Source organism: Heloderma suspectum, chromosome 1 (assembly GCF_057233095.1).
Source record: "Heloderma suspectum isolate Gila_16-S chromosome 1, 16-S_ref, whole genome shotgun sequence".
In the NCBI taxonomy this organism is placed as follows: Eukaryota; Metazoa; Chordata; class Lepidosauria; order Squamata; family Helodermatidae; genus Heloderma; species Heloderma suspectum.
The window spans coordinates 398,878,949-398,905,900 of record NC_139458.1 but is presented as its reverse complement, the minus strand read 5'-3'; the positions used below and the strand labels follow the sequence as shown (position 1 = coordinate 398,905,900).

Sequence of the window (26,952 nt, the reverse complement as noted above, 5' to 3'; positions counted from 1 at the left end):
TGCTTTTATTGCCCATCTATATTATTTCTCAACATCCAAGGCACTTTCTAAAAAATCTGACTTAATTGCAACTCTCCAACATAACAGGCAGACACTAAGGTCTGCTAGTGGGCATGTATCCACAATACACTGTCATTTCCCAGTACAACCACACTATGCATTCTGTCTAGGGCTGAATCAGTTGACAGCTTCCACAGTGCGCAGTTATTTAGACCAACATTAAGTTTACAAGCTAAGTTCCAGAGTGCTAAATTTGTGTCTGGAATCCCCCCCCCCATTTTGCAGTCACTTAGGAGCTAAGAGAACATACACTAAAACTATGTATCTTTGAAAGGTATGTAATGTGCTGTATGCAGTCGGCGTTTTATTTTTTGTTTTACATAAGACTATTTTACTTTGGGAAATAAATAGAATAATAGTAGTAACAGCCTATTTTTTAAAGCTATCTTCCAAACAAAACAAAACACACACCAGTTCGGACAGTCTCTCACCCCCCCCCCCACACACACACACCCCTCCCTTGCTACTTATTACACTGATTTATCAGTAAATGACTGGAACCTTACGTTACAGCACTTAATTACAGAGCACTATCCTTAAAGTGGGATTAAACAGTTGGGCTAGTTTTCCCCTCCTAACCGTGTATTGTAAGAACCTGCAGAAAGATCAAAATATTTATCTAAACAAAAAGGTCCTAAATATCTCAATCCTGTTTCAAAATATATTCCTTCACAAACTGGTCGGGGGGAGGGGGGGAGGAAATGTGTCTTTCTGAAAGGTCTATTTAAACAATTCACTCTCGCATTTGTGCCAAGTGCCTATTCTTAGTACCTGAATAAGAAGTGACTGTCACACAGCTGTTTTACTGACAGTCACACCGCTTGCGAATCAAAAGGTAACATTGTTGGGAGAGAACAATCCTCCACTTGCTGAATTAGCAGATAAAGCCGGGCACAAAAGAGACAAGACAGCCACAAACAGCCCCACTCATGCACACAGACGCCAGAAGGCATTTTACCTGAAATAGCATTTAACAGTGGGTGTATCACTATGATTATCCTCTCCCCCCCCCCCCGACCGCACACAATTTTGGAAGGAGGGGCGCGGAATGGGAAAGGAAAGAAAGGAAAGGAAGGGGGGGAATAAGAAGAAAGGTACCTACTCTTCTTCGTAGTGCAAGGAAAAAGATTCAGGAAGGCAAAGTTCTACCGAATCCATGTGCGCTCGGCAACCATTATTTGTGCACCCCAGCTATAAATCAAAGTTTCCTTGACACCGCGCAGTGCAATTAACACAAACGTTCTCCTGGTGACAAGCCTATAGGCACAGCCAGTTGGGACCAAAAGCTCTCACACTCTCCTAATCAAGGACTTAAAGCCCCGATTGGAGCTTATAAATATGAAGTAGGGCTTTACATATGCAGTCCCACTGGCCCAGGCGGATACCGGATTGGTAGAGCATCGGCCAATCAGCGCTGGCGAGAACAGAGTCTGCACAGATTGAGCGGAGCCCGGCAGGTAGGGAGACCGGGGCGGGGGGCGCGACAACTGAGAACACACAACAGATCCAAGCGATGCAACGTATTTAAAGGGGGCTTCACAAGGGCGGCTCTGCCTTAAGTAGCGTTAACTCTTTAGGGGAGCGGTGCTTTCTGCTTAAAATACAGTTTGGCAGGAAGGCGAACCGCCTCAGTTATTTTTGTGAAGATTTCATCATCAGGTATAAGTTTGTGCTGCTGTTCTCTTTTTTGCATTGCTTTGGCGGCTGTGTTTTCCCGTTTCGTGTAGCGGTCTGATTTTGTTACCGTTTAGCGATGATCCTTGCTGCCCTGTCCTATGCATGATTGCTCAGACAGTCGCTCGGAGTTCAATGGTTCTTACTCCCAGGTCAGTGTGTATAGGACTGCACCCCTAGGCGCACTTACTAGGAAGGAAGGAAGGCGCCGCGCTGACCTCAGTGGGACTTACTTTTGAGTAAGCATGCGTGGGGTTGGCTGAATGAATCCTTACTCAAAACAAGTTTCATTTAATGAAATGGGGCTTACTTCTGAGTAAATGTGTGGAGAAGCTTGAAATCCTCAGCATACTTACCCCTGAGTAAACATGGATAGGATTGGAGATTGATGGTTTTTGTTGTCCCTCATGTAACAGGGACAACAACCTGAAGTCTATTTTACATTTCTAAAGACTGGGTTAAGGGATTTATATGGGGTCGTTTTGCTTTGTGGACGTTTGTGAACAAGACTAGCAGTGTGTTTGTATTTGCATAACTCTGAAGAAGTGTGATAGGAACTAAAGAGAAAAGAATGTGCACTTTAACAGCATTTATGCAGAAACAGGAGCATGAGCTTATAGAGAGCTTTGGCTGTTGGGTGGAATAGAAATGTAATAAATAAAATATGATCCATGTTGACAGATATTCTACTTGCTACCTCCATGAAAGAATAAAAGAGACACTTGATCAATATATTCAATATGTCTTAACATTCTTTACTTGAATTCAAGTCTAATTGATTTCAAGGAAAATTACTTCCAAGGAATCCAATGGGATATCCCAGCAGATTAGGCTCTTCAGCAGTGCTAAGGCTCCAATGCTATGTACAGTAACTTGGTCATAAGTCCCATTGAGTTCAGCAGGTATGATTCTAAACAAACATGTATTGGATCAGGCTATGTCCACTTAAATCCTAATGCTCTGTTTTCACTATATGTGCCTTAAGTACATACATACAAACATGCACAAAACCCTTTAGGATTTTCATTTTATGGATGCAAATGAACTGCGTGATTTGCATTCCTGCCTACAAAATTATCCAGCCCCTTAATTCCCCACCCCTGGCTACTGCATGTCAAGGTTGCTGACCTCCCTCGCTGAACAAACCTATTTAATGCAAATAAATGGATACCAGGCTCCAGACCAACACCAAACATTTTACAAAGATCCACACACAAAAACTAAGGCACAAGGATCCACACAAAAAAACTGGGGCACAACTTTTTCCTAAAACATTATTTGTTAATTTAACATGGTATAGAACATGTCATAATTGTCATTAGTTTCCAGAGGAAAAGTTGTATCTTCTCTATCTGCTGAAAATTAATACTTTCTATATAAGGTGATAAAATAATGATTACAATAATAGAAAATACTTTTTTCCACTAATTCAGTTTTACTGCTTGTAAAAATTTATTTCTGAGTGAAGCACTCTAGGATGCAAATGGCATAGACTTTTAAATCAAAACAAATAAGTGCTCACCCTCGGAATGCATCAATGCCATTCACAAATGGGAATACAGCAGCTGTCTCCAAATCTATTTGCCGGCTTTCACCAAAGAAAGATGACAGAAGAGAAGACAAATCTATATAAGTGCAATGAACATGTTTGCATCTCTTTGTTTTGCTGGGCAACTTCCAGTGTGTTATATATTTGTCCCATGTACAGCTGTGAGTCTGCTTCTTAAGCATGCAGAAAAATACATGCAATATTTAGGAATTCAGAAGCCACACCACAAAACTAGAGCTCTCACCACTATAGAAAAGCAGGTAGTAAAAGCTTAATTACTACTAGCATTATGCTGCCTATATTGCTAAATGTAGACTCCAATTAAGATGTAAATTTTGGTTATGAGCAGTGAATTAAAAACACTCTGAGATGCACCCTACCCAACCATTCTGCAGATTCACTTACAAGGACAAAAATAGGTGTGTGTGTGTTTGATCATTTAGAGCTTAGCACACCTCCTTAAAATATTTTAATAAGAGCCATTACTTGTTTATAAAAGATGTACTTTATTTCCATATCACTTACACTTAAAGGTATTCAGAGTCTATTTCCATAAACATACTGAAGCACATTCCTATACATATGGAATATACTTAACATACGTTGGTCTTTGAATTCAGCTATATATTCAAAAGCTGTTCTGGCACATGAGTTTGAAAGTCCTGTTGAAAGCACACCTTTGTTCAAGCGTTATTCTCGCTAGTCAGGATAACTAAGTATATAAGCGAAGATTATGTATGGGGATGTGGCATAATGTTCATTACATTCTTATTAGAAAATACAAAATTTACCTCATATTTTCTTAAGACCATTATAGTCAGCTGTGAATGTTCTTTGGACTACTGTCTTCTTTCGTGCGCTGCTTTCCCATCTGCTAAGCTTTTCTTATTCACATAGTTTCCACTAACCTTTTGCTTGTCCATGTCACCTTATGCTACCTCCCACCGCCTGCTCACCAAATTAACTATTGCTATCTTTCCACTAGACACCTTGCAAGCATCTGTCTTTGCTGATGGTGCTGCTGCTTAGAAGACCACAGCCGTAGTATTATAATTTATGCATCCATGAAAGGCAGTTGGCCTTCTCCCCTGGGACTCAAAATGTCACCTCCAGTAGACCTGGGCCTGGAATTTCATCTGCATTCTTGAACTTGGGAATGCCAGTTATTTTAATAAAAGAATAAATAAACACAGCAAGTTAGGATATATTAGCACCTTTTTCTGAAAAGAAAATATTTGTTTAATTAAAGATGTTTTTAAAAGAGGCTTCTGGAAACATAATCAAGGATAAATACTTATTACATAATCTGTATATTATTGAAAATACAAGACAGGAGTGTGCAGTCACGCTAGCTTGCTTTTTTATACACACACATACATGCTTGTTAAATCAAATGCTCCAGTGTAAAATCTCACCTCAAGGAGTCTGCACAAAGCAATAGTAATGGAGTCAGCGCTGGGAGGGTGAGAGAAGCTGTCATGAGTATCTGTACCAGTCAATGAGCACTGTTGAACAGTGTCTACATCTTCACATCCCTTCTGTGTGTATAATTATCCCCATGTAGACTACTGTACATGTTTAAGCACCTTCACACTGAAGTGCTACAGACATCTCATTGCATCCAAACTGCCAGACTCCTAAACCACAGCTAACTCAGGGCTACTGAAGTAAAGATTCAGTGGCACTTTGCAGAAGCAGTACAGTTAACTATGCCAAGTACATATTTACAATTTAAAAAGCACTGGACTATACATATATATAGGGCAGGGGGGGGGATCTGCTATGACCTATGAATATATTAATGCTTTGAACCCCAAGTAGTTTATATATACATTATATGCCCCCCTATGCATCCCTTCCACACCAACAAATCCTATCACCCATTCAATTAAGTTTGAATTAAACACAGTTAAATGTTGTAATTCATCCTGGTTGTCTGAAATTAATCATGAAAGGATCAAAGTAACACATCTGCTGCATTTAGCTTTTTGAATGGTAACTAGATAGAAAAATATTAGACAACGCTACAGTTTAAATAATGCTTCTGTGTAATAAGTGTGTGGACTGCAAAGGGCCTATCTTGAGGCCTTTGCGCAGTAGTTTCTTCATGGCGCACACACACAAATTCTGCACATGCTTATTTGAAAAAAATTCCCATTGATTTCTTTGAGACTGAGGTGTTAACTGTTTTAGAAATTTTCCTTGTGTTTTTCCTCAAGAAGTACAGCACATCCCTGAGTCCAATATAATAGGTAGATACACACACACCTAGACAGCAAGTGACAAGCTTACTCTGTGAATTTCTTTGCATGCTTATATACACTTGAGCAAATGGTAGTAGATTGCTACTTTAGAACCATCTGCCGCTATCATTTATATTTAGCAGAAGTAATGACCACCCTGTCTGGATTTTAGAAAAGCCACATTAGAATACACTTTCAAATACAAACCACAGATTAGCATGCATGTGCACACGTATGATGCACATATATGCACACACAGTTTGTCTTTATACTTCTAAGTGGGAGTACACAAAGTTTGTTCAATAAGAAGTCATACCAATAATATATCAGTGTAGCACAATAGATTAACCATTGCCTGCATCACTTCAGTAATTCTTCAGTGCTAGCCACTGCTATTTAAATTAGTACTTTGATATAGTACAGAACCTCTTCACACTGTTACAAAGTGACTTTTTTTTCTGTTCACCTTAAAACCTCTGTTAAAGGGGAGCACCTTCCCTTCTGTAAAAAAAGGGGGGAGTTTTTTTTTTACCCTCCCTTGGTACATCAAACTCTTTTCCTAGCACATGTTTCCTCAGAGAAACACACAGTGTTACTGTCTTAGAAAGCCAAAGAGAAGATGACTGAGGGAATTCAGTCACTCTGTTTAATTAATACAGGATTATTTCACTTTCATTTTGCGAAGCTAATAATATGACTGGTGGAATGTCAGTAAAAATTAAATCGTAAACTAGTAGAGTGCCAAGGGGAAAGCTTACTTTAGTTATGGAGTAGTCCAAGTAGAAATCTTGAAAAATCTTATACAGATTTACACTGGTAAAATACCACATCCTGTCCCATGGGATAGTGAAAGATTTCAAGAATCTGTATGGTATGTATCACAGAGCAAGAGTTAACATTTTCAGATTATACATTAATAAGTGGGTTATAAGGTATATTGTTCCTTGCATGTTAAAGCACCACATGCTAAATGGAGAAGTACGCTCAAGGTCAGCATTGCATTTTGGACAATCTAAGTTGCTATGATATTATGATAATCATACTTAAAATATTCCTGTAGAAAGAGCAAATCAGGCTTTTCAACTAGAAACATTATTATGATAACACATCTGAAGGGTACTAATTCTTATTGCTTTATTTCCCTCACAATGAATTGCTGCTTCTCCTTATTGGGGCTGTAGTGTGTCTTCTAGAAATAGTCCCTGCATTATTTTGATTTAGGGTTTACCTTCAGTCTTGAAATGCAATTGTTCAATCTCTCCCCTTCACCTAAACTAAAACATTTAAACACTGTCAAATTGAAAAAAAAATAACCTCAAAAAACAAGCAAGCATCAACAGCCATCCTGAAACAATATTAAGACTGTAACTCTGTCCAACTGTGGGACAAGATCAGATTGCTTTTTTACCCTCCCCACCCCACAACTCCTACCTAAATAGAAGCTCAAGACACTAAAATAGAAAGGATGGAGTGCAAATATTTCCCCAGTGAAAACACCAATAATCTTTACCGTGAGCTGACACAAATTGCTTGTTACACTGCCCTAGGATATCATGGCCTGAAGCGACAGCATGCGCGCGCGCGCACACACAAACTCAGACAGTAACCATCTCCAAAGCCATAGTAATGTGCATTTGTATATTTACATTTGCAGCAGACCTATGAAATCTGACTTCTAGCTGATACACCTGCCATGCAAAACCCATCATTTGTAGCCAGCCAGGGTTGTTGTTTTTTCTCTCCTGAATACCTTTGCCCATCTTTCTCTCTTTTCTCTCCTGCTCTATTTAGTTTTCTCTGGCATTTTTTATTATTAATGTTACTGTTATTATTACTGTCCAAGCATAAGCTGATCCACAGGGGAGTCTGTGTAATTTAACCCCTGAAGCGCTAAATTTCTTCACATGTGCCAAAGACACAGGTTTGTTGTTGCCTCTAGCAATATCCCATAAAGACGAGTGATGGCGGTGTCATATCATCACATAGTGACTTAATCTATTGCGACACCCAGAGAATGGGCAACTGAAAAGATTTACAGGACATGTTTTTTTAACTGCATACAAACATATTATTCCCATTTCCCAATAAGCCAGTCACTGGGATCAAACTGGAATAAATTTCACCCATTTTCCATTCCCAGTTCCAAATATTAAGCCCTGTGTCATCCAGTCATCCTGTTTCATGAGTTGAAATCCCAATGTAGAATATAACTCTTAATAACAGCATCTTTGTAACATCTTATCTTTTTCTTTGTTATTTTCATGTCTCCTGATTAACAAGCAGTCAGAGTATGCTGAATTGCTGAATAGTGCAGCTTTAGCAGCACGATCATCCACAAACTAAAGGAAGGAGCCTTACTTCAGTATCCTTTTCAAATGGTCTGACATCAGAGGCATGTTTCAAAAACAACTCTTTAATGAGGCAGCACTTCTTAAAGATGGGAAGGACATGATGTCCACATTTTAGTTTTTTAGCTGCAATGAATATTGACAAAAAGAAAAATCACTGGTACCTTGTGCTGATATATATTCATTATCCCAACTTGACATGTTAAATATGAGGATCTTAATTTTGCTTTCTGTTAAATTTCAGTTTTTAGTAACTAATTAACTAACACATTCAAATATAATGCAAGATGGAGCATTATTGCACCAGTGTTTAGATGGCCTTTCACTGCAAGACTTTTGGCCAACTATAACATAACATGGAATACAGATGACCCACTGTCGAGGCTGGGTTGACTCAGACACTGACTACTGTGCTGTCTTACACATTGTGGAGAACAGGCCTAAATCTCATGAATATGTGTGCTCACCACTGTTAATGGTGCATAGGTTTAAGTGCATGAAAGGATCATAAATACATTTAATTACCCTGACTTCCATGATATTTCTACTACCAAAGGTGGTGGTGGGGAGGAATTACAGTGGAAATCAGGAGTAATAGATTTGCATAAACTTCATACAGGCTGTACCATAGCCCTATGCATTATGATGGAAACAAGTTGTCTCAATCCTCAGGCCTGCTATAAGCCAAGCATTACTGTGATTATTTTATTTTAAAAATTGAACTCCATCTTTCAACAATGTTCTCAAGGCTGCTTACACACATTTATCTGTGTATGAACTGGCTCTATGATTACCTTAAAATCCTTTATTACTTATGATGAATCTGCAATTAGGTAGCTTCCCTTATAGCTAATTAATGTTACAAGAACATAAAAGATCCCTGCTGGATCAGACCAAGGATCCATCCAGTCCAGGATCCTGTCTCTAACAGGGGCCAGCCAGTTGCCTCAGGTGCCTCAGATGCAAGCAGGGCATGAAGTCAAAAGCTTTCCTCATTGTGTGTCTCCAATATTCAGAGTTATATTGCCTCTGGAGGTTCCATGTAGCTATCTTGGCTAACACAGTCATTGATAGAGTTTCTCTAACTCTTTCAATGAGAACATAAAAGAAGTCCTACTGGATCAGACTCAGCATGTTGTAACGCTAAAGCATAAATGGAGGGGAAAGTATCTAAAGGAAGACGTACCAACACTGAGGTTTGCGCTACATTTACTGTTCTGGGTTGTGCCACCCATACTGATCATACCAGCCCCTGGTCTGCCATTTGACCTACTGGCCATGAGTTTGAAGAATGGCACATTTTGATTCAGGTCACCTAACCCTCAAGACACGCTGAACCTAGAATTTGGTCATTTTAGGATTTTAGGAAACAAAATTATGACAGCACAGATCTCAGGTGGAAGACATTTTTCAGGCAATTCATAGAACAATATTGAAGAATTAGTTACAGCTCCTTAAATTCTTGCAGTCCACGTCACCTGATTATAACCACTTAAGACCTTTTAATGGGATAAAATATATTTTAGATCAGGATCTTTCACATCTATTGAGCAAAAATAGCATTTACAATGCTATTATTACAAAATGTCCAAGCTTATTTGTGGCTAATGCCATACATACGTTTATATTTTCAAAAACTGTATTAGCAAGGATGATTAAATGAGACAGTATAATCCTAATGTGATCTTTTTGCAGCTAGGCCTTTCCATTATTGTTCATTTCTATTGCTCAGCCAGTTACCCTATTCAATTATTCAATGCCAATCAATAGATCTAGCTCTATGATACATAAATACAACTCCTTACCATGCTTAATTTATATGCCAACTAATTTGAAATAAAGTGTCCAATTTCTATCATTTTAAATATGCAAAAATGGGTTTCTGGAAGATATTCTTCCCCCTGCCTTCTATCAATAGAAATAATTTTATGTGACCTATCAGAAAATGTACTAATGTGACTAGATTTCTATATGAATAAAACAAGTCAAGATGACTTAGACCCAGTGAACAGCCAAAAGCAAAACTATAGGTTCACACTACTCTTGGGAAAACTCAACATGAGTGCAAAACCCATGAATTAGATTCAAAATTTGCCTCCAGTGGACGGAAAGACTCATTCTCCACACGGAAGGCTTGTGATCCAGTGAAGGATTCCACATCATAGAATAGGGAGAAGGCAATTTTCTTAGATTCCTTTCTTTCCCTGCAGCCCTCTTTGTCCCTGAAAAATCTGCTCTGCAGCGTTGTTGGACTTCCTGGAACAGAGGGAGGTGGTACAAAGGGAGGGGGAAATCAGCAAATATCACCTCCTCACCATCTCTACAAAGGGGATGCTACCACTGACAGAAGAACACTCTGGATCCAGCCCCTTGCGCAGGCATTTTTGGGCATGGGTAGGCATTTTGGGGCAATAGCTAATACTAAAACATTAAGCCCATGTTATATAGCTGACCTCTCTCACCTGATTATCAAAACTTGTTTTTTTTTCGGATGTAGTTCAGGCCAGCCCAAGACATTTTGGCACCTGAGGCAGAAAATCCAAACAGCATCCTCCTCATGGTAAATAAGATTACAAAATTTTCCTTTCCTTTAATGGCAGCCAAAACTGCTGCCTCAGTCTGTCAGTAGGTGCAGTCCTGATGTAGCTACATGTCAGAATAATTATTATCTTGTCTTAACACCTCTCTTCTTTCTTTCAGTCTTTTCTCAACTGTGGTACTCCTTTGACTTAATATTTATGTAATTAATCAAAACTGGTTCCTCTTAAACTTTGTCACCATCTACTTTTCAGGTTAGGCCTGACTTCCCACCACAATACTCTTCAGAACTGAAGGATGGCTGTTAAATGGAAGCGCTTAGTTGTTTGGCATAGTGCCTATAGACACTCTGCTGCCCTTTTAGCGTACATACAAAACCCAAGATTGAATAAGCATGTAAGTGTTTATACATAAGTAGAAAAAAACACCAAATCTTTCACTTTAGATGGATTTAAAACACTTGCACAGCAATTCTATCTAGCTGAAATAGCCATGTTTGACATACAAATAAGTTGCAGAACGATGTTATCCATCTTTACCAGAAGTAAGTCCCACTGATTTTGGTGCAAATTATTCCCAAGTGACTGTGCATAGGATTGCTGCCTTAGAAAATTCTTGCTCAGGCCTTCCATAGAAAACATTAATTGGCTTCAAGTATGGTTTTTCCAGAGTAACGATTAAAAAACAGGTGAGGGGTATGTATGTATGTATGTAATTTGTATACCGCCCAATAGGGTTTTTTAGATGGTACAGTAAGAGAAAGTTGTTTAAGGGTGTGTGTCCCAAGACAGAAGGCACATGAAATATTATGCAAGGAATAAAGAAAACTGTTGTGACATTCTTCAGTTTTCCAGACATGTCAGTCAAAGGCAGCAGCACAACATTTTCTGCGACTTCAAATAATACTTTTTTGTGACATGCTGGAATCTGCCCACTTCACATTGACACCAGGAGTGACTTGGCACCTCAAAAGAACTGGTTCACTGGCAGCGACAGGAAGAAGATGCACTGATAGAAAAGTTTGAAGTAGTTTCTCATTTAGAAAATCAGTTTTCATCTCTGTCAAAGGCAGAAGAGCTATAAAAGAAAACAACACTCACCCACAGAGTGCATTTTACATCTTTATCCCATACATCTGCACCAGCATTCTCAGTACGTAATTTCTAAAATTAAAGGCAATGTCTGCCTGGAACTCGCATTGCCTGCTCTACTCCAGGGGTGTGGAGTCTGTGGCCCTCCAGATGTTGGACTACAACTCCTAGTATCCCTGCCCACTGGCAATGTTGGCTGGGGCTGTTGAGAATTGGAGTCCAACGTGTGGAAGTCCAAAGGTTGTCAAGATTCTGGCCAACTCAAGTCAGGACAGACCTTTTTAAAAGAGGATTGGAATTCCACAGCAAACCCACGTTTCATGGAAGACCTAAGGAGTCCTGTTACAGGGATATCTCACCTGAGATCCCAAAAGAACCCCTTTAACCCTATTCTAAGCTCTGCCTTGGTTCCTGACTCACCTCTCTTGTTCTGCGGCTCTCCAGAGCACTGGTGGCAGTGGACCAGGTGGGACACTCAAGAGTTGACACTGGAGCACACACCTGGCTGCCAGAAGATGTTTTCTCCCAGAGTCAACTCAGGAGGACGGCAAGTCCCAGTTGTGGCTGATGAACCTGGATGAGAAGTAGCTGACAGCCATGTATATAAGCCCTCAATATTCTCCCAGACTTTTGCTGTGTTAACAATGCCCCTGGAGTCTTTGTTACAGCTCCTTGCTCATGGACACAGGTTCCCCACCTCTGCCGTACTCATTGGTGGCAGCCTGACTGTAGAATGCTCTTTCCAGGGAGGCTCACTTGGTATCATTCTGGAGCCAGACAAAAGCCTTTCTGTTTTCCAAGACTTTTAATCCTCTGGACATTGCTTTTATGCTGCTTGATATTTGTTTTTAATACTACTGATTGCATTTATACTGCTCGTATAAGCTGTGGTGTTTAAATATTTTTATTGTAATTTTTCACTTTTTGTAAGCTGCTCTGGGGACCTGTTGAAGGCTCGGGTAAATACATCAAATAAATACATATCTGACTGATGAGCCAGATCCATGCATGCTTTAAAATACTGTGCCAGGGCATAAACTTCTATGTCCTGAACAATTATATTCCAGTTCAAACTTTAGGATCAGACTACTTGACAGATGTGCCAATAATAATATAGATATAGCAGCTATGCAGACAGTATTAAACCACGTGTGAAGAAACTTTCCACTTAATTCCTTGTCCTTTTCCTCCTTCAGTTTTGCCATCTGATGAGACATTAACAATGAGACAACGCCATTCTTCTTTAAAGTCTTTCTTGACAATCTCCTTTTGAGCCATTTATATAGAAATGTTGAAGTCTTTATTCAATAATAAATCTGATAGTAAAACAATGATTTCTCAATATACTTTCTAAATTCTCACAGTCTGAATGAGCTCGTCCCTTGTATATTGTGCTTTGAAACAAGTAATTAAATTAAGAGTTTCTGGATTGAGTCAAGTACTTAAAGCAAATTAAGAGTTTCTTTTGCCTTCAGCTACAGAAAAGGTTGAGATTCAAGATGAAAAGGCTGCCTTGCCTTTCTCCTAGCTTACACTGCACGGTTCCTTTATTTTCCCTGTAGACACACTTGCACATCTTGGCAGTGCAGAAGTCTAGCTCCTGACCTCAGTTAGGTTAGTCTGTCCCTGCTGAAGAACTCCTCCTTAGATCACTGACTTGCTATTATTCTGTGGTTAATAGACCTGACCTGGGCAATACATATATTGTAAGAAGAATCTGGCTACAGCCGTCTCTCTAGTTTTGAACGCATAGCAATTTTGTACATGAGGTCTGCTATATAATGAAAGGCGAAGAACAAAAGGGCCAAATCAGTTTTACCAAAAAAATCTATTGTCAAAACAGAGTGGAAAACTGATGCTCCCAATTTGGTCGGGGCAGTTCATGGCGGAACTGATAAGGGAGTTATGGTTAATTGGTACCACATAAAAATCAAGGCATCTTGTGAGAGAGAGATGTTTTCTTTCAGAGAACCTTTTCTTTAACCTGTAGCTAATTTTTAAAAAAACCTGGCATCTATGGGAATTTTTTTACAAGCAGGATGCCTGTTAGAGGAAGTAGCAGCACAAGTCTCCCCCCCCCCAACTCTTGCATAGCCCCTTTATGTCACATTTGCATTTCTATTCAGCTGAACTGCCTGACAATGAAGGAAATGGGTTTGCCTTATCTGTACAATTCTGGACAACAGATTTCTAAGCCATACAAAAGAACAGCCTTACCATTCAGCGGTTTCAACACTTTCCACTGAAGCGCCCCCCCCCCCATCCTGTGGGGAATGCTGTCACATAAACACCTGTCTCTCCCCCCCCCAAAAAAAACAAGCCCACAACTCTTAAACATGTCATGGGGGGGGGGGTAGAATAATTTAAAACAAAACAGCCAGTATGAATTTATTGAAGGAAGCCAACCTCAAGGAAAATTTGAAAAGAAAAGTACTAAGACTCCAGTAATAACGTTTTAACCCCAAATAGGAATAAAAAAAAACTCAGTGCAGTTTCTAGTAAACTGATTTCTGCCCCCACCCTTCAATTGGCCCCATCAGAACAGGGATGCAATGTAGATGCAATCCACATACAGAAAATACTTAAACCTGCCAATTTGCTATAGTTTTTTAAAAATCAAACAACACTTAGAAGTCAGTCCTGATGATATGTGTCATTTCATTGCTGTGTGAGAAATTTCAAACTAATTCCTTTAAAATTAACTTCTTCCCACTGATAAGTTGAAAGTGATACCAGTCAGGCACTAGCTGAAATCTCCAGCTCAACTTTATGTTATGAGACTTACACCCACTACAACACAGACTAGGGCTTACAAAGACAAGAAAAGTTCTATCAGACTGGTGTACAAATGTTTGAGCCTTGTGCTAGCTTTATCTGTGATGTCTTATTATGCCAGTTCTCTGACCTGGTATGCAAGCGAATGGATGTTCTGGAGTCTGTGGGCTTCAAAGAACGTCTATAGGGAGAACTGTAACCATAAAGGAATCTCTCAAATGTGATCTGAGGTGAAAAAAGCCTCTTTAAAAGGACATTACCATAACAACATGGTTTCTGTTATCCCATGGCTAGATCTCATGGCAGTATAATAACATAGGCCCATTATGCTGTTTGGGGTAGTACCCATAGGACCCTGATAATGAAACAGATCGATGGTGACCTAGGGATTAGAGACTAAGAGAGTCCAAAGGAGGTCTCCTAAAGGGAAGAACGGGCTGTTTCCTGACACCCTTTCAAAGGGCACCAGCACCCTATTTGGAAATTCTTCACACACAACTAAAGGTATGGAGTGGGACCAGGAACACACCTCCTAATCCCACTCCAACCTGGTCCTGTCCACCTGCTGGTCATGCCCCTAACATCCACACATTGAATGCAGATGTCTGCAAAGGGGTGCCTATGCACCTTCAGCTGAACATGAATAGACACTCCACATAATCAAATGGCCTGTGCAATATAGGGTATCCCTCTATTGGCTTAGATGTAACCATGGAAGATGATTTCTGAATAGGACAAAGGCTTTGTTATTTTGACTTGCAGTGGAATCTGTAGGGGCAATCCCCTACATTTTCCAAAGCTTTTTCCTCTGGTATCTTGTAACACTGCATTCTGGGGGATCCTGGAGTTCCTCAGAATCTAATTAAAGGCTCCTCCATAAATGTGCATAAGTTTCCCTGAATGACAGCTCATTTGCTTTTACTGATCCAGCAATAAACAGCCACAGGAAACTGCTGCAGGGCATTGCTGGGTGTACTCTAGGCTGCACTCTCGTATTTTCATGGGGCAGCAGTAATGCCCAGGAGATCTAGCGAGTGCCACATGTGAATTGAGCATGTATTCTAGAACATTCCCATGAATCCAATGTACAACACAGGGGTTCCCTGGCAGACAAACCGATGTGGAACTGGTTCCTTGAAAATTAAAGGTTTGGAAACAACACTCTTAGAACATGTCACAGGCCCACACATAACCTGACTTCCTTTCTTCTCTATTAATCCCTTTGCCCATAATTTGAGAAGAAGAGTGAATATAGCAAGCAGAGCTCTATGTCATATTTAGAGAGGTTTGAACTGTTACGTTCTTGATCAAGTTCATTTTCAGCCCTGGTACCTGAAATTCTTTATCTTTAGTTGCCTGGGATAGATCTTCCAGATTGAAAACACTGAATTAAAGTCCCTGACTTTTTTGTATCTCAGGTTGGACCCAGATTTAAGCCAGATCAACTGTGCTGATGGAAGTGGACTTCCCTGCCCCCTCCTTGCCACAGCAGATCCTCAAGGCCCCCTGAAAGTGCTACACAGAGTCAGGTGACCCTGTTGAATGGGGTGAACTGTGGTGTGGGGAGAGTGGGTATCTCCAAAAACAATGGGCCAAGACCTTCCAAGAACAGAGCACTTTCTCTCATTGATCTTTTTTTTGTGGAAGACACATCCTAGACCCAAGCTCTCAAGTTTTTTCTTTGGAAAAAGGGAAACTAAATAATAGAACTAAGCAAGTAATTTCAGTTAAGGTAACATGAAGGGTGCCACATACAAATACCACTTGTTAAGAGAGCTAGTTGACGGTGTCATCTTTAGCAATATGTGTGATGCACCATCTTTTTCAGTGTTTGGTTATGAGAATCTTCTATCTGTTCTTCTTGCTGGCTCATTGCTACTACAGCTTCAGTACTTCAAAGTTTTCAAGATGACATTCTAGTTTGTTTGCTCCAAGACCCGTTTGCTTTGCTTTCCTTCTGTGATAGGGAATTCTTCCTTTGGTATTTCTCCTTGCAGCCTTTAACTTCTGTTCAAGTGTTTATATTTCTGTTCCATTTATCACAGTTGGCAGTATATGCAATACAGGTATCAAGTCAGGCAAGCAAAGGTTTGCTCATAACCTCTCCAGAATCCCATACATATGTAGAAGTTCTGGTATTGGGAAACAAATAATCACTGCATGAAACTGGGAAGAAGGGATTGTTTCGAGATGGAAGTGAAGATATACCCTTCCCTACTTTTCCCTTCAGCTCTCATTTTTAAGGGATATGGTCGCTGATGTTTTGTTTGCAAAATCAATGGTAAATATATCAATTATCTTTGACTCCATTCAAGAACAGCGAGCAATGCTTACCCAGTTCACATATAACGCTAAGCCAGGTTAAAGGGACAAGCCTCTGTGAGCCCAAGCGAATCCATAGGCTTTTCTACTCTCCTCTCCTCTTCCTGGATGGCTGGGAGGATGACTTAAACAGGATATACATTTGCTTTCCATGATTCCTTGCTTATTGTTATATACAAACTAGGAATCGTAGTTTAAAACAACCTGTAGTCAATTGCTAAACAAGCCACAACAAAGCAGCGGCTGTTTAGCTGGCTTCTTTAACCATGACTTCAGGTTTGTACACAACAAACCAGGAATCTGAGAAAGCCAAACTAAATCCCAGTGAAGTGCTCCTCCAAGCTATGCAGGAGGAAGGAGAGAGTGCTTGTCTATGAAGCACTAAACCATGGTTTAGAGTTATGTACAAATGCAGCTACTATGTATAATACAGAGACCTGGGCTAGTTCTTGCTCAGATAGTTCTAGCCAGGCCCATGAGCTGATGAACTTGTGGGTGGGAGAGGGGCAGAGTAGCAGTGAAAATGACCTGATATCGAATGTGCATTTCTAGTAGTAGAGTCAAGAGAGACTAGGAATTTTGCTAGCAGCAGTTGATAGTTCAGTTGGATCTACGCATGTAACAGAGTGAGGTGGAAGGCAGGAAGCACTGCAGAATGCTAAGGTAACAGAATGGACTGTACCAGACTACGGAGCACTTCTGCAACCCATTCTCCCAGTGCAGCTTTCTACCACCTGATTCTACTGCATATGCAGACCATGCCTTCCATCCATGTATTGGAGAGTCATGTGTATCGTTAATTGGGGGAAGGTACCAGAATAACCCTGACCACACTGCCTTCCCTACTCTCTGAAGATCAAACTACATTAAATATGTATCATACATCTTCCTTTACTACCCTACTCCAAAATGAACACAAGAGGAAAGTGGGGGGATCTGGACTGGGACCACCGTGTGTAGCAAGGAAAGGTTTAATCCTTCCCTCTAGAAATCCACACATACACCCTGTGTCTGTTAAAGACACAAAAAATGCATCGATCGGTGTCAGTGGAGGCTTTTTTTCGGTGTCAGTGGAGGCTTTTTTTCTTTAACTGCTGGGGGGGGGGGATTTCAGGAGGAACCAGCTAGAGAGAGGATTAAGTTTCCCCTCCATGCACATAATGGTCCCAATACAAATCAGGGACACGCGGTTTAGAGTAAAGAATAACAACAAAAAGGGAGTTGCATGCTATGTAATTAATGTAAGAAGTAGTTTGACCCTGATTGCCAGGCTTTTATATACAAACAAAGGTTTGTATTTATTTCAGCAACTGCATTAATTCACTCATTCTTCCCCTCATACATACACTACCAAATTTAAAATAAACTAATATATGATTGATTCATTCATTCATTCATTCATCTGCCTCCTAAATCTATTTATTTTAAAAGTAAGTATTATCAGAATATATTTAACCATTTTCCAACATTAACATTCAACTATAAAAAAATATAAAGGCTTTGGTTTTTCTGATTCAGTACAGTTTTGTATACTAACTCATAAAAACTTTAAAATAATATTCATATTTTCCCTTCCTGTTCCCTCTTGTGAAAATGCCTGTAGATCCCACTCCCTTTAGTACAACTAACTGGCCATGACTGTGTAGTTTCATAGCTCTATATCTTTAGAAATCCAACAATCAGCTCCAGAAATGTGGATTTTGGGGGTTGTTTTCAAGCCAATTTAATTACTATACATATTAAATGTAATTACTACTTAATTCTGAATACTTAGTTATTGAACTCCTAGCACTGAGGCACACTATACCTTTTTCAATCCATCTCAGATTCATTGGTTAATGAAAAAGGTGGAGCCTGCTACTAAGGCCTCAATACCGAGGACTGAAAAGGAAGGAACGATGACCCACGTTCTACCTTTATATTGTTATATGCAGGCTTGCTGCCATGTTTCTCCCAGAGTATAAGAAGCAAAGTGGGTGACAATTTTTATTAGACAAATGCTTGCTGGTGAGAGTGCAGAAGCTTTTGACCTTCACACAGCCCGATCCACAATCCTGTTAAGATGAAAATCTTGGATTTAAGCCCGTTTAATTCCATTCACTTCAACAGGACTAATTCAGCTTAAACAAAAGTATTTTGCCTCAAGAGGATGGTGCATAGAAATTAAAGAGAGATACTATGCCTCATCAAAGAGCTCTATATAGCTTCACATCTTACACAAATATATAAAAAAGTATGTCTAATAGAGCAGGTGTGTGTGTGTGTGTGTGTGTGTGAGAGAGAGAGAGAGAGAGAGAGAGAGAGAGATTTATATGTATGAAGAATATATAAACTTATCTAGGATTGTTGGAAAATACATAATAAATTTCACTGCTTCAAAATACCTGGTCATGTTTAAAGGGACTTGTTTATGGAGGGCCAACTCTCTGAAAGTCCATTGCTAACACAACTATTAGGAAGAGTACTATATACATATTTATACAACCCCAACCACATCTACAGACAAAGGGCAGAATGCAGTGCTGCCCCTGCATCACCTCTGATTGTGTTGCATCAGTGGGACCCACTACTGGTGCAACAGGAAGGTAACACTTCGTAAAGCAACCCCAGAAATTAGCCAAAATATGAAGCTCCCTTCTGAGAGCTCCACTGACTTGTTCTTTTTCTGAAAACATGCATTTCAGGTCATATCAGGTTGCTTTAGGACATGCTACCCCCTGTTGTGATGGCAGTGGATCTCAGTGTTGGATACTGCCCAAAGATATTAACTCTACATATAAAATTTCATTGTCTCTACAGTAATCAACTCTCTGGCAAATTCCTTTTCCAGAGAACATTGAATTAATAATGCACACTTAAAGGTTATGTACTTGTCACCTACCATGCCAAGACACAATAGGAAGAATTAAGGAAATGTGCACGTATTCAGAATTCACGTGACTGAAATCATTCATAGTGGATCTTAAAAGGAAAAAAATCCTGCCCCAAATCCCAAGCTCAAAAACCATTCAGAACCTCCCAGTTTGTTCAGCTGTCTTCAGGGCCCACAGAGAGTATTAAACTGACAGAAGGGTTGCAGAACTCAATGGTGTCACAGTTAGATTGAATTTTACTCTGTCTTAATTTGGGGAGAATTTTGTGATTTTAAGATGATTCCTACTCTGAGTCTTCAGGACATGGCGAACTATCAAATCTAACTGAATATAATCGTTGTTGTTGTTGTTGTTGTTGTTCAGTTGTTAAGTCGTGTCCGACTCTTCATGACCCCATGGACCATAGCACGCCATGCCTTCCTGTCCTCTGCTCTCTCCTGGAGTGTGCTCAAGTTCATGAATATAATCATAGGCGAATTCAATTCAATCCATCGGCCTTTGGAGGTCAGGCAGGTGCCAACGTTGCGTTGTTTCCAGCGCCTTCCTGAAGGTATTTCGGGAAGCCTTCTTTGAGTGATCTGCCGTGGTTTATTAAATTCAGTCTTATCAGAACTTGCTTCTTTTAAAAATGTTTTAACTGTTATGGTGTTTTATTCTTTTATCTTTGCTGCTCACCACTCTGAAATCTTTTGATGTGAAACAGTATATAAATACTGTACATAAATAAATAAGGATTAAATAAGAAGATAATAGGCTTCTGAGACAAAGTTTCTTACTGCCGGTATGTCAGCATAAGATGTGTCCCAAATACTTGAAAACAATATACTGATAAAAGAATGTTACACAAGTATGCTTGTGTGCTCTAGATTATGCTACTGCACACACTGTATGTAGTGCACAGAACTGAAAAATGTCAGAGAGGAATGTCATGTAAAAAGGCAAACTAGCAGAGAGACAAATTATGGCAACTTATGAAACATGCCGATAATGTGATATGATTAGGAATGCTGGAGAAATTTGAGACGAATTAAAATGAGCTCGGATTTCTAAGAATTTGACTTGCGGAATCCGCTGTAGAGCGACCCCCTCAGCCCCTGCAGAGTCCATGGACTTTCAGATGATTTTTTTTACGTTCCTGAAATTTGTGCATATAAAACCGTAGAAAAATACGCAGGTTTCTGCTGAAGAAACGTAGAATGGAATAGGGGACATTACACTAAATGTTACATATTGGGGTAAATTATGTAAATACTTAAGTAAATACTTACGTAATTATTTCCGTATCTTTCCGCATGATGAAAAAAAAATATTCGCATCCGTCTGTGGGCGGATGACGGAACGAAAGGCACCTGACAATCTGCAAAACACAGACGGAGCGGATTTTACACAGTCCGTACATCCGTAGATATGATGAAGGGATGCATTGGAGCATCTTGCAAGTGACCACAAGACAAAGACTTGTCTTATTGTCTGCACCTGTATTTTAATTTCTCATAATTCCAAGTATATCACAATTTTTTCCTTATCATCTGGCAACTTTTGCAATAAATCAAGCATGTGGCCTTCAATGCCACTACGCTTTCATCATGCCTCTTGTTGCTGGAAGAAGGGTAGCATCGGATGCCATTCTGCCTTGGAGCCCTTCATTTCACAGGAAATCTACAGCTTGCTGTTTGCAAAAGCTGCCAGGCAATAGGAAAAAACATTGGAATTCACCCTCAGCCAACTATAGCCAGCATCTGAAGAAAAATAATCATAAAATGATCTTAGATACCTTCTAGTTATTTCTTAGCAGATATGCTTCATATAAAGGTTTAGCTTAATTAATACCATGGAGCTATCACATTTTTCTTCCTTTCACAAACATCCCATTTTGCCCCCCCCCCTTCTCTCTCTCTCTCTCTCTCTGAGGCAGATGATAGTTTCACAATTGAGTGCCATCATGTGCAATGGGGCAAATCCTACCCTATTGACCAATGCTACATATTTGTTTGCATTGTCTCCCTGGTTCAACAAGTCTGCACTGACGGCACCTGTTAAAGCTGCTTCAACTAAGCTGTTCTGCATTTGTCTAGCTGGATTTGGGTTTTCTGGATCCCTGACTGAATACAAAGTGAGCAGAAAAAAAACACTGTTTGGCAACAAGCACAGTGGGGAATATGCTGTCTGTTGGTACACAAATGCACGAATGTGTTCCTCATAACATCTCTAAGGGAGCATGCTGCTTGAGTCTCAGTGCTGTTGAGATCAAAATGATCTCCTTTGTTGTCAGTTGTTTAACAGCAGCTGTTTAATGTAACTTCAAATGATCTGCTTGAATGAAGTTGTCATTCTTGCGTTCTCTTTCAGTGTAGTTAAAAAGCAAAAGCCCAGCCACTTCTATTTTTCTATTGTTCTTCCGAAAAGTTATGCATTTCATATATTTCAGGTATCCCAGCAAAATAACGAGGACCAAGTAGAAATGTAAGAATAGGTTTATTTAGCACTTAATTCTTTTTTTTCTGAAAGTGTAGACATGATTTTGTGGTAAAATAAGATGCACCTCCAGTATTCCAGAAATTGCAGATGAACAACACTTATCACTATAGCTTCTCATAACTGCAGCTACTGCATTTCTTTGAAATTACACAGAATAAAGCAATTTAATTCTTCCGAGTACTTACTAAGTAGGAGAATTAAGTAAGCATTTTTCGTTTGGGTAATAGGTCTGATAGCACACAGTAATACATAATCTTTAAAAATATTTGCAGTCCTCTAATGAACAATAGAGGGCACTAATGCTTCTAATCTGGCAAAAACATCACATCAGAGGGAAGAAAGCAGCAACCCATCATCTATGCTAAAGATGTATACAATACATGTTTTCATTACTGCTCTGAGTTTCATTAACACTTCTCACTTTTCTCTAAATGTTGTATTTTGCTTATAGAAACAAGGTGATTATAATAAGTGCAGCATTCCAAAGTCTTGGAACGTGTTTATATTAACCTTTCTTCATATTCTGAATATATTTTGCAACACCATTTTTAGCCAGATATCTGCAGCTCTATACTCCCATTTTTAAATGGTTAGCTCTACTTAAGAGAAGACATAATATGCAATTTATTTAATTTTATGCTAACTAGGCAAAGCCTATTCAAGACAGGTGCCACAGACTAACCATGATAGTGAAGCACAGGTAAATATAGCCAGTTCGTAAGGTGATATGTGTGACACACACACACACACACACACACACACCATACACCTACACAGAGAGATTAGTTTGACATAAAAATGCATAGGAAGAGATGTAGTAATAGAAGAATGGCTTGCTTTTAAAACTGGTTATGGTTCCTATTGACAACCGAGATCTAAAATATATTAAACACCAGCGTACACCTTTTTTCCATTCAGTTTCTACACTATATTAATGGGAGGGGGGGTGTACTTCTATATGAAATATTTAGATGCAAAAAATCTAGATACTGCCTGAACAAAATATAAGTATTTCCTGATCATCAAGTAGTATTCGCTTTGTTTTATAAAGCACCTACAGGTTCATATTATAGATGTGAAGCAACATTAAGTTTTCACAGTTACTAAATACCTCTGCTTCCGAACAGCAGCTCAGATACCTTGGGCAAAATTCTTGACATCAACATGATCCATTACTTTTTTTGGTCCTGCTACTTCCTGTGGAATTGTTTGTTTAAATCAATTTGCAACTCCAGTTTTGTCAATATACAAAACTTGTATATGCCCTTTTTTCATGGTCCTGATCCTATTGAAATCTCTGTGTGAGTCACTTCATTAAATTCAGTGGTTTCAAAACAAGACATCTGTGTTTTGCTTTGTTTATGGAAGCATGCAATATGTTGGCTTCCAAATGTTTCTTAGTGTCTGTAAAGTTCTCATACAACACGTTATTAGAAGGCTGTATTTACAAGTCCCTAAAAATAATCTGTTGAGGAAGAAACAAGAAGCTTGTGTTTGGCTTGCATATATGTGTTGTCAGAGTAGAAACAACAAGATGACATCTGACTGGCCGATCGATTACCAGTAAATTCTAGGTATATAACTACATATACGTGTGTGTGTGTGTGTGTGTGTGTGCGCATGTGTGTGTGTGTGTGTGTGTATATATATATATATATATATATATATATATAATGATATTAGTACCATACTGTCTACATATCCACACATTTGTTTTTATATGAAAATTATATGAACATTTCTTATTTTCATATTGAAAATAAGAAAAAAAGTGATATAGATAATAAAGAGTAGACTGGGCCTGCATAATGTTTGAACAATGAAGCTGAACACAGCCCACCAGCCATAGATTATAAACCTTCAGATTATATGCCTGTTTTTTTTAAATAGAAGCGCCTAGCAATTTTAGATGTTTTATACATAACAATACTAATAAAACTGAATTGTGGCCTGCTCAAGCAGACACTACAGACTGGATGTTAATATTGAGTAGAGTGGGCCAGCATGCATGGCTTATCACTGTGTTTAGAGCTTAGTGGTTCAAAAGATGAGCAAGTCTGAAGTAAACAAAGGGAAGTTAAACAAGCAAATTCAGTCTGAAAATCTGACAACAATTTCAAAAAGCTGTGAAGCCAAGAGACATTGGTCACAAAAATGAAAACTATCAATCCTGATAATTTCATGCAGTGAATATGTAAAATAAGTTGTTACTGAATGGTACTTGAGCTGGTGTGACCACATCAGGGCAAGATGATCAACAGGAAATGTTGGAATAGATGGATGAACTATTGATGTGGTCATTAGGAAATACAAACAAGTTATTTACTTCTTCCAGACAGAATGCACTACTTGTTAAAAATCATTACGTTACACTTTACTAGAAGGCAGCAAAAGAAATAACTTGCCCAGAAACTTATAGGGTGAACTCCCACTGGCTGAATTTTGAACTGGAGGATCTTCCCAGACATCGATCTATAAGAGGTGGCCAAGATCCGCACCTTGCCTCATCTATTTAAAGTAAGAGATGTGGGAGAGTAAATTGCAAAGAATCCACCCCAACTGAAGCAGCTGTAGGAGTATGAAATTCTAACCAAAAATAGTTGCTTGTTCCAGCAATCATAGTAAAGTTGAGAAGGTCCCCAAGTCTAAGACACTTCTGGGTCATCTGTACCTTCATGTCTTTGTTAGCAAGGCAACACAAAGGTCACTTTTTCAAACTTTACAATTGATAAAAGGATACTCCTGAGACTTTAACATCTGAAGGCACTGTTTTCTTCATGCCCCCCTTGCCTCTATCCTATAACATTTGGTGTGGGTTAGGGTATTTAAAAAAAAAAATTATGGTAAAATTTTATTGTTTTAAATTGTTTTATGGTGGGTTGTACATCGCCCAGAGTGGCTGGCTGACCAGTCAGATGGGCGATTAATAAATTTAATAAATAAATAAATAAATAACCCATTTCCCTTTTTCTTGTATGTTCATTTTATATAGTTCTTCTCTCGTATCATATCTGGCTGCTTGTTCTATTACCCTACTACCTTTTCTCTTCTTTTCCTTATTAGTTGGTTTAGGGTGGGGAATAGGGTTGGGTGGGTTATTGGACCATTGCAGGGGGGGATTTGATTCTTTAAAAAAAAAAAAAGATAAAATCTTGACTTGATCATTACATTTCTTGTCCGCAAGGCAACTTTAAAACAACAATAGTCTGACAGGTGCTGTGGATTGCTTTAAAAGGGCACATTTACATGTTACACGCCTTGAGCCATACCAAGCTGTTTTGAACTTGGAAAGCTAAATTAATTTCTCAGAGCAAAGGTATAGTACTGTAAATAACATTCCCATTTCAAAAACAATAATACATCAAGTGAATTTTAGCAATCAACCATGCTTTCATCAAGAATAAGGGGTTCAAGAAATCAGTTCATGAGCACATGCCAACAACCATCTCTGGGTTTGAGCACCTACTCTGATGAACGAAGACAACACAGATGCATCGGTATATATGCTTGAAATAATTTCAAGTTTGTGTAAAAGGAAGAATTTCAGGACAAGGGCGTTCTTCTATTCTGATACATCAGGATGTTACAAGCTGGGAAGATTCTTATTCCAAAATCAATTTCAAATTTCAATAGTTCGCTATCAAGTAAGGAACTGAGATCATTATAGGAAATGGTGTTATGATTTTGTTTAGAAGATATGCAAGAAGGCAGGAGATAAGAAACCTGAAAAACAAAGTTAAGGAAAATGGATTTATAATTCAAGAATGTGAGAAGGATTAGCAGATGGACAACATGTTTTTATCGTTATGTAACTTATCAAAGCCTCAACACTTGGCATATAACTGGGGGGTGAGAAGTATGACAATGGAAAGGAAGAGGAGTTTTATCAGAAATAAGTCATCTTATAATAAGTCATCTTCAATGACTGGCAGAATGTTAGACAGAATGTTACATTTTAGGGATATGTCTTGAGAAAAGATAGGGCAGTCCTGCTGCTTTCACAAGGTCCAAAGTTGTACAAGAGTATAAAGGATAGCCACAACAATAAAGAGAATCAAATAAAAATTGAGGTTTCTTCTACTTGTCCATGCAACATAAATTCTCTCTTCCTGGCCTTCAGCAGCTCAGCTATGTATGACTGCACCCACTATTATTATTCTGTATGTCATTTGGCTGTCTTGCCATTGTTGCTTGGAGGCCCTATGCAGGTCAGAAATTATACTGGTTTTCAGTGTTACTCTTTTCCCTGAAGTCATAAGTACTGTAAAAAAGTAATTTCATTACAAAACTGCAGGATGCATTAAAATATAATTTCAAATATTTTGAAGGACACAGAGGATGACTCATCTGTGCCACTTGACCCTATTCCTGCTTTTCTCCCAAGGCATTGTCCACTACTTCTCCATGCTGATCAGCTGTCTTCCTCCATCTCAATCACTGTCTCACACAACATTACTTTCTTTTCAGCCCACAGATTGGAAAGTACTGTACAGAAAGCAACGCAGAGGCCAAAACTGTATAGCTATTAGGACTCCAATGCGCCTGGATTGCTGGTATTAACAGAATCCAATCCTATTTTACCATTAATTCCTCCTCAAGATTCATTAGCTTTGTCACTAGGAACTGATACTTACAAAAAAAACAACACCAAAGATTCAGCAGGTGTTATAAAATTTAAATTAAGGAATAAGGATTGTGTAATAACCATCTCCCAATGAAATTCAAGGCCAAACTGTACAGGACATTAAATGTATTTGCATTTCTTGTGAACATTTTTAAAAATGCAAATAGCACCTGGGAGATTTGATAATTATCGAGATTGCAGAAGGTGGAAAGGATGAGTTTAATCCTTTTCTCAAGAAGACACAATGATGAGATTATCATGAATTTATGTTCCTTTTCCCCATTCTGTCTTCTCTAATTCACCCCATCACCCATGCTGAACAACTCAGTGCCCGATAAGCTTTTCCCAGTTCCACAGTCTCTTCAACTCTGCCCCAC

General features: G+C 39.0%; 1 protein-coding gene and 1 long non-coding RNA gene across 4 annotated transcripts in view; one reads left to right on the top strand and one right to left on the bottom strand.

The window, feature by feature from the left end:
• ESRRG (estrogen related receptor gamma) overlaps positions 1-20,824 on the bottom strand; it is a 309,940-nt gene extending 289,116 nt beyond the window's left edge. Inside the window, exon 1 of one of the 3 annotated variants that reach the window (XM_084828792.1) lies at positions 20,742-20,824. In XM_084828792.1, the coding sequence (XP_084684918.1) occupies positions 20,742-20,767 (26 nt within the window). In that variant the 5' untranslated portion in view covers positions 20,768-20,824. Of the gene's footprint in view, positions 1-1,162; positions 1,372-20,741 lie in introns of those variants that run through there. The other 2 variants (XM_084828789.1, XM_084828793.1) reach the window with 2 other exon arrangements.
• LOC146360075 (uncharacterized) lies at positions 1,520-12,865 on the top strand. The gene is made up of 6 exons (XR_014786929.1): positions 1,520-1,719; positions 7,810-7,918; positions 10,085-10,268; positions 10,372-10,434; positions 10,667-10,808; positions 12,700-12,865. It is a non-coding gene; the product is annotated as an uncharacterized LOC146360075 (long non-coding RNA).
• Positions 20,825-26,952: the final 6,128 nt, after the last annotated feature.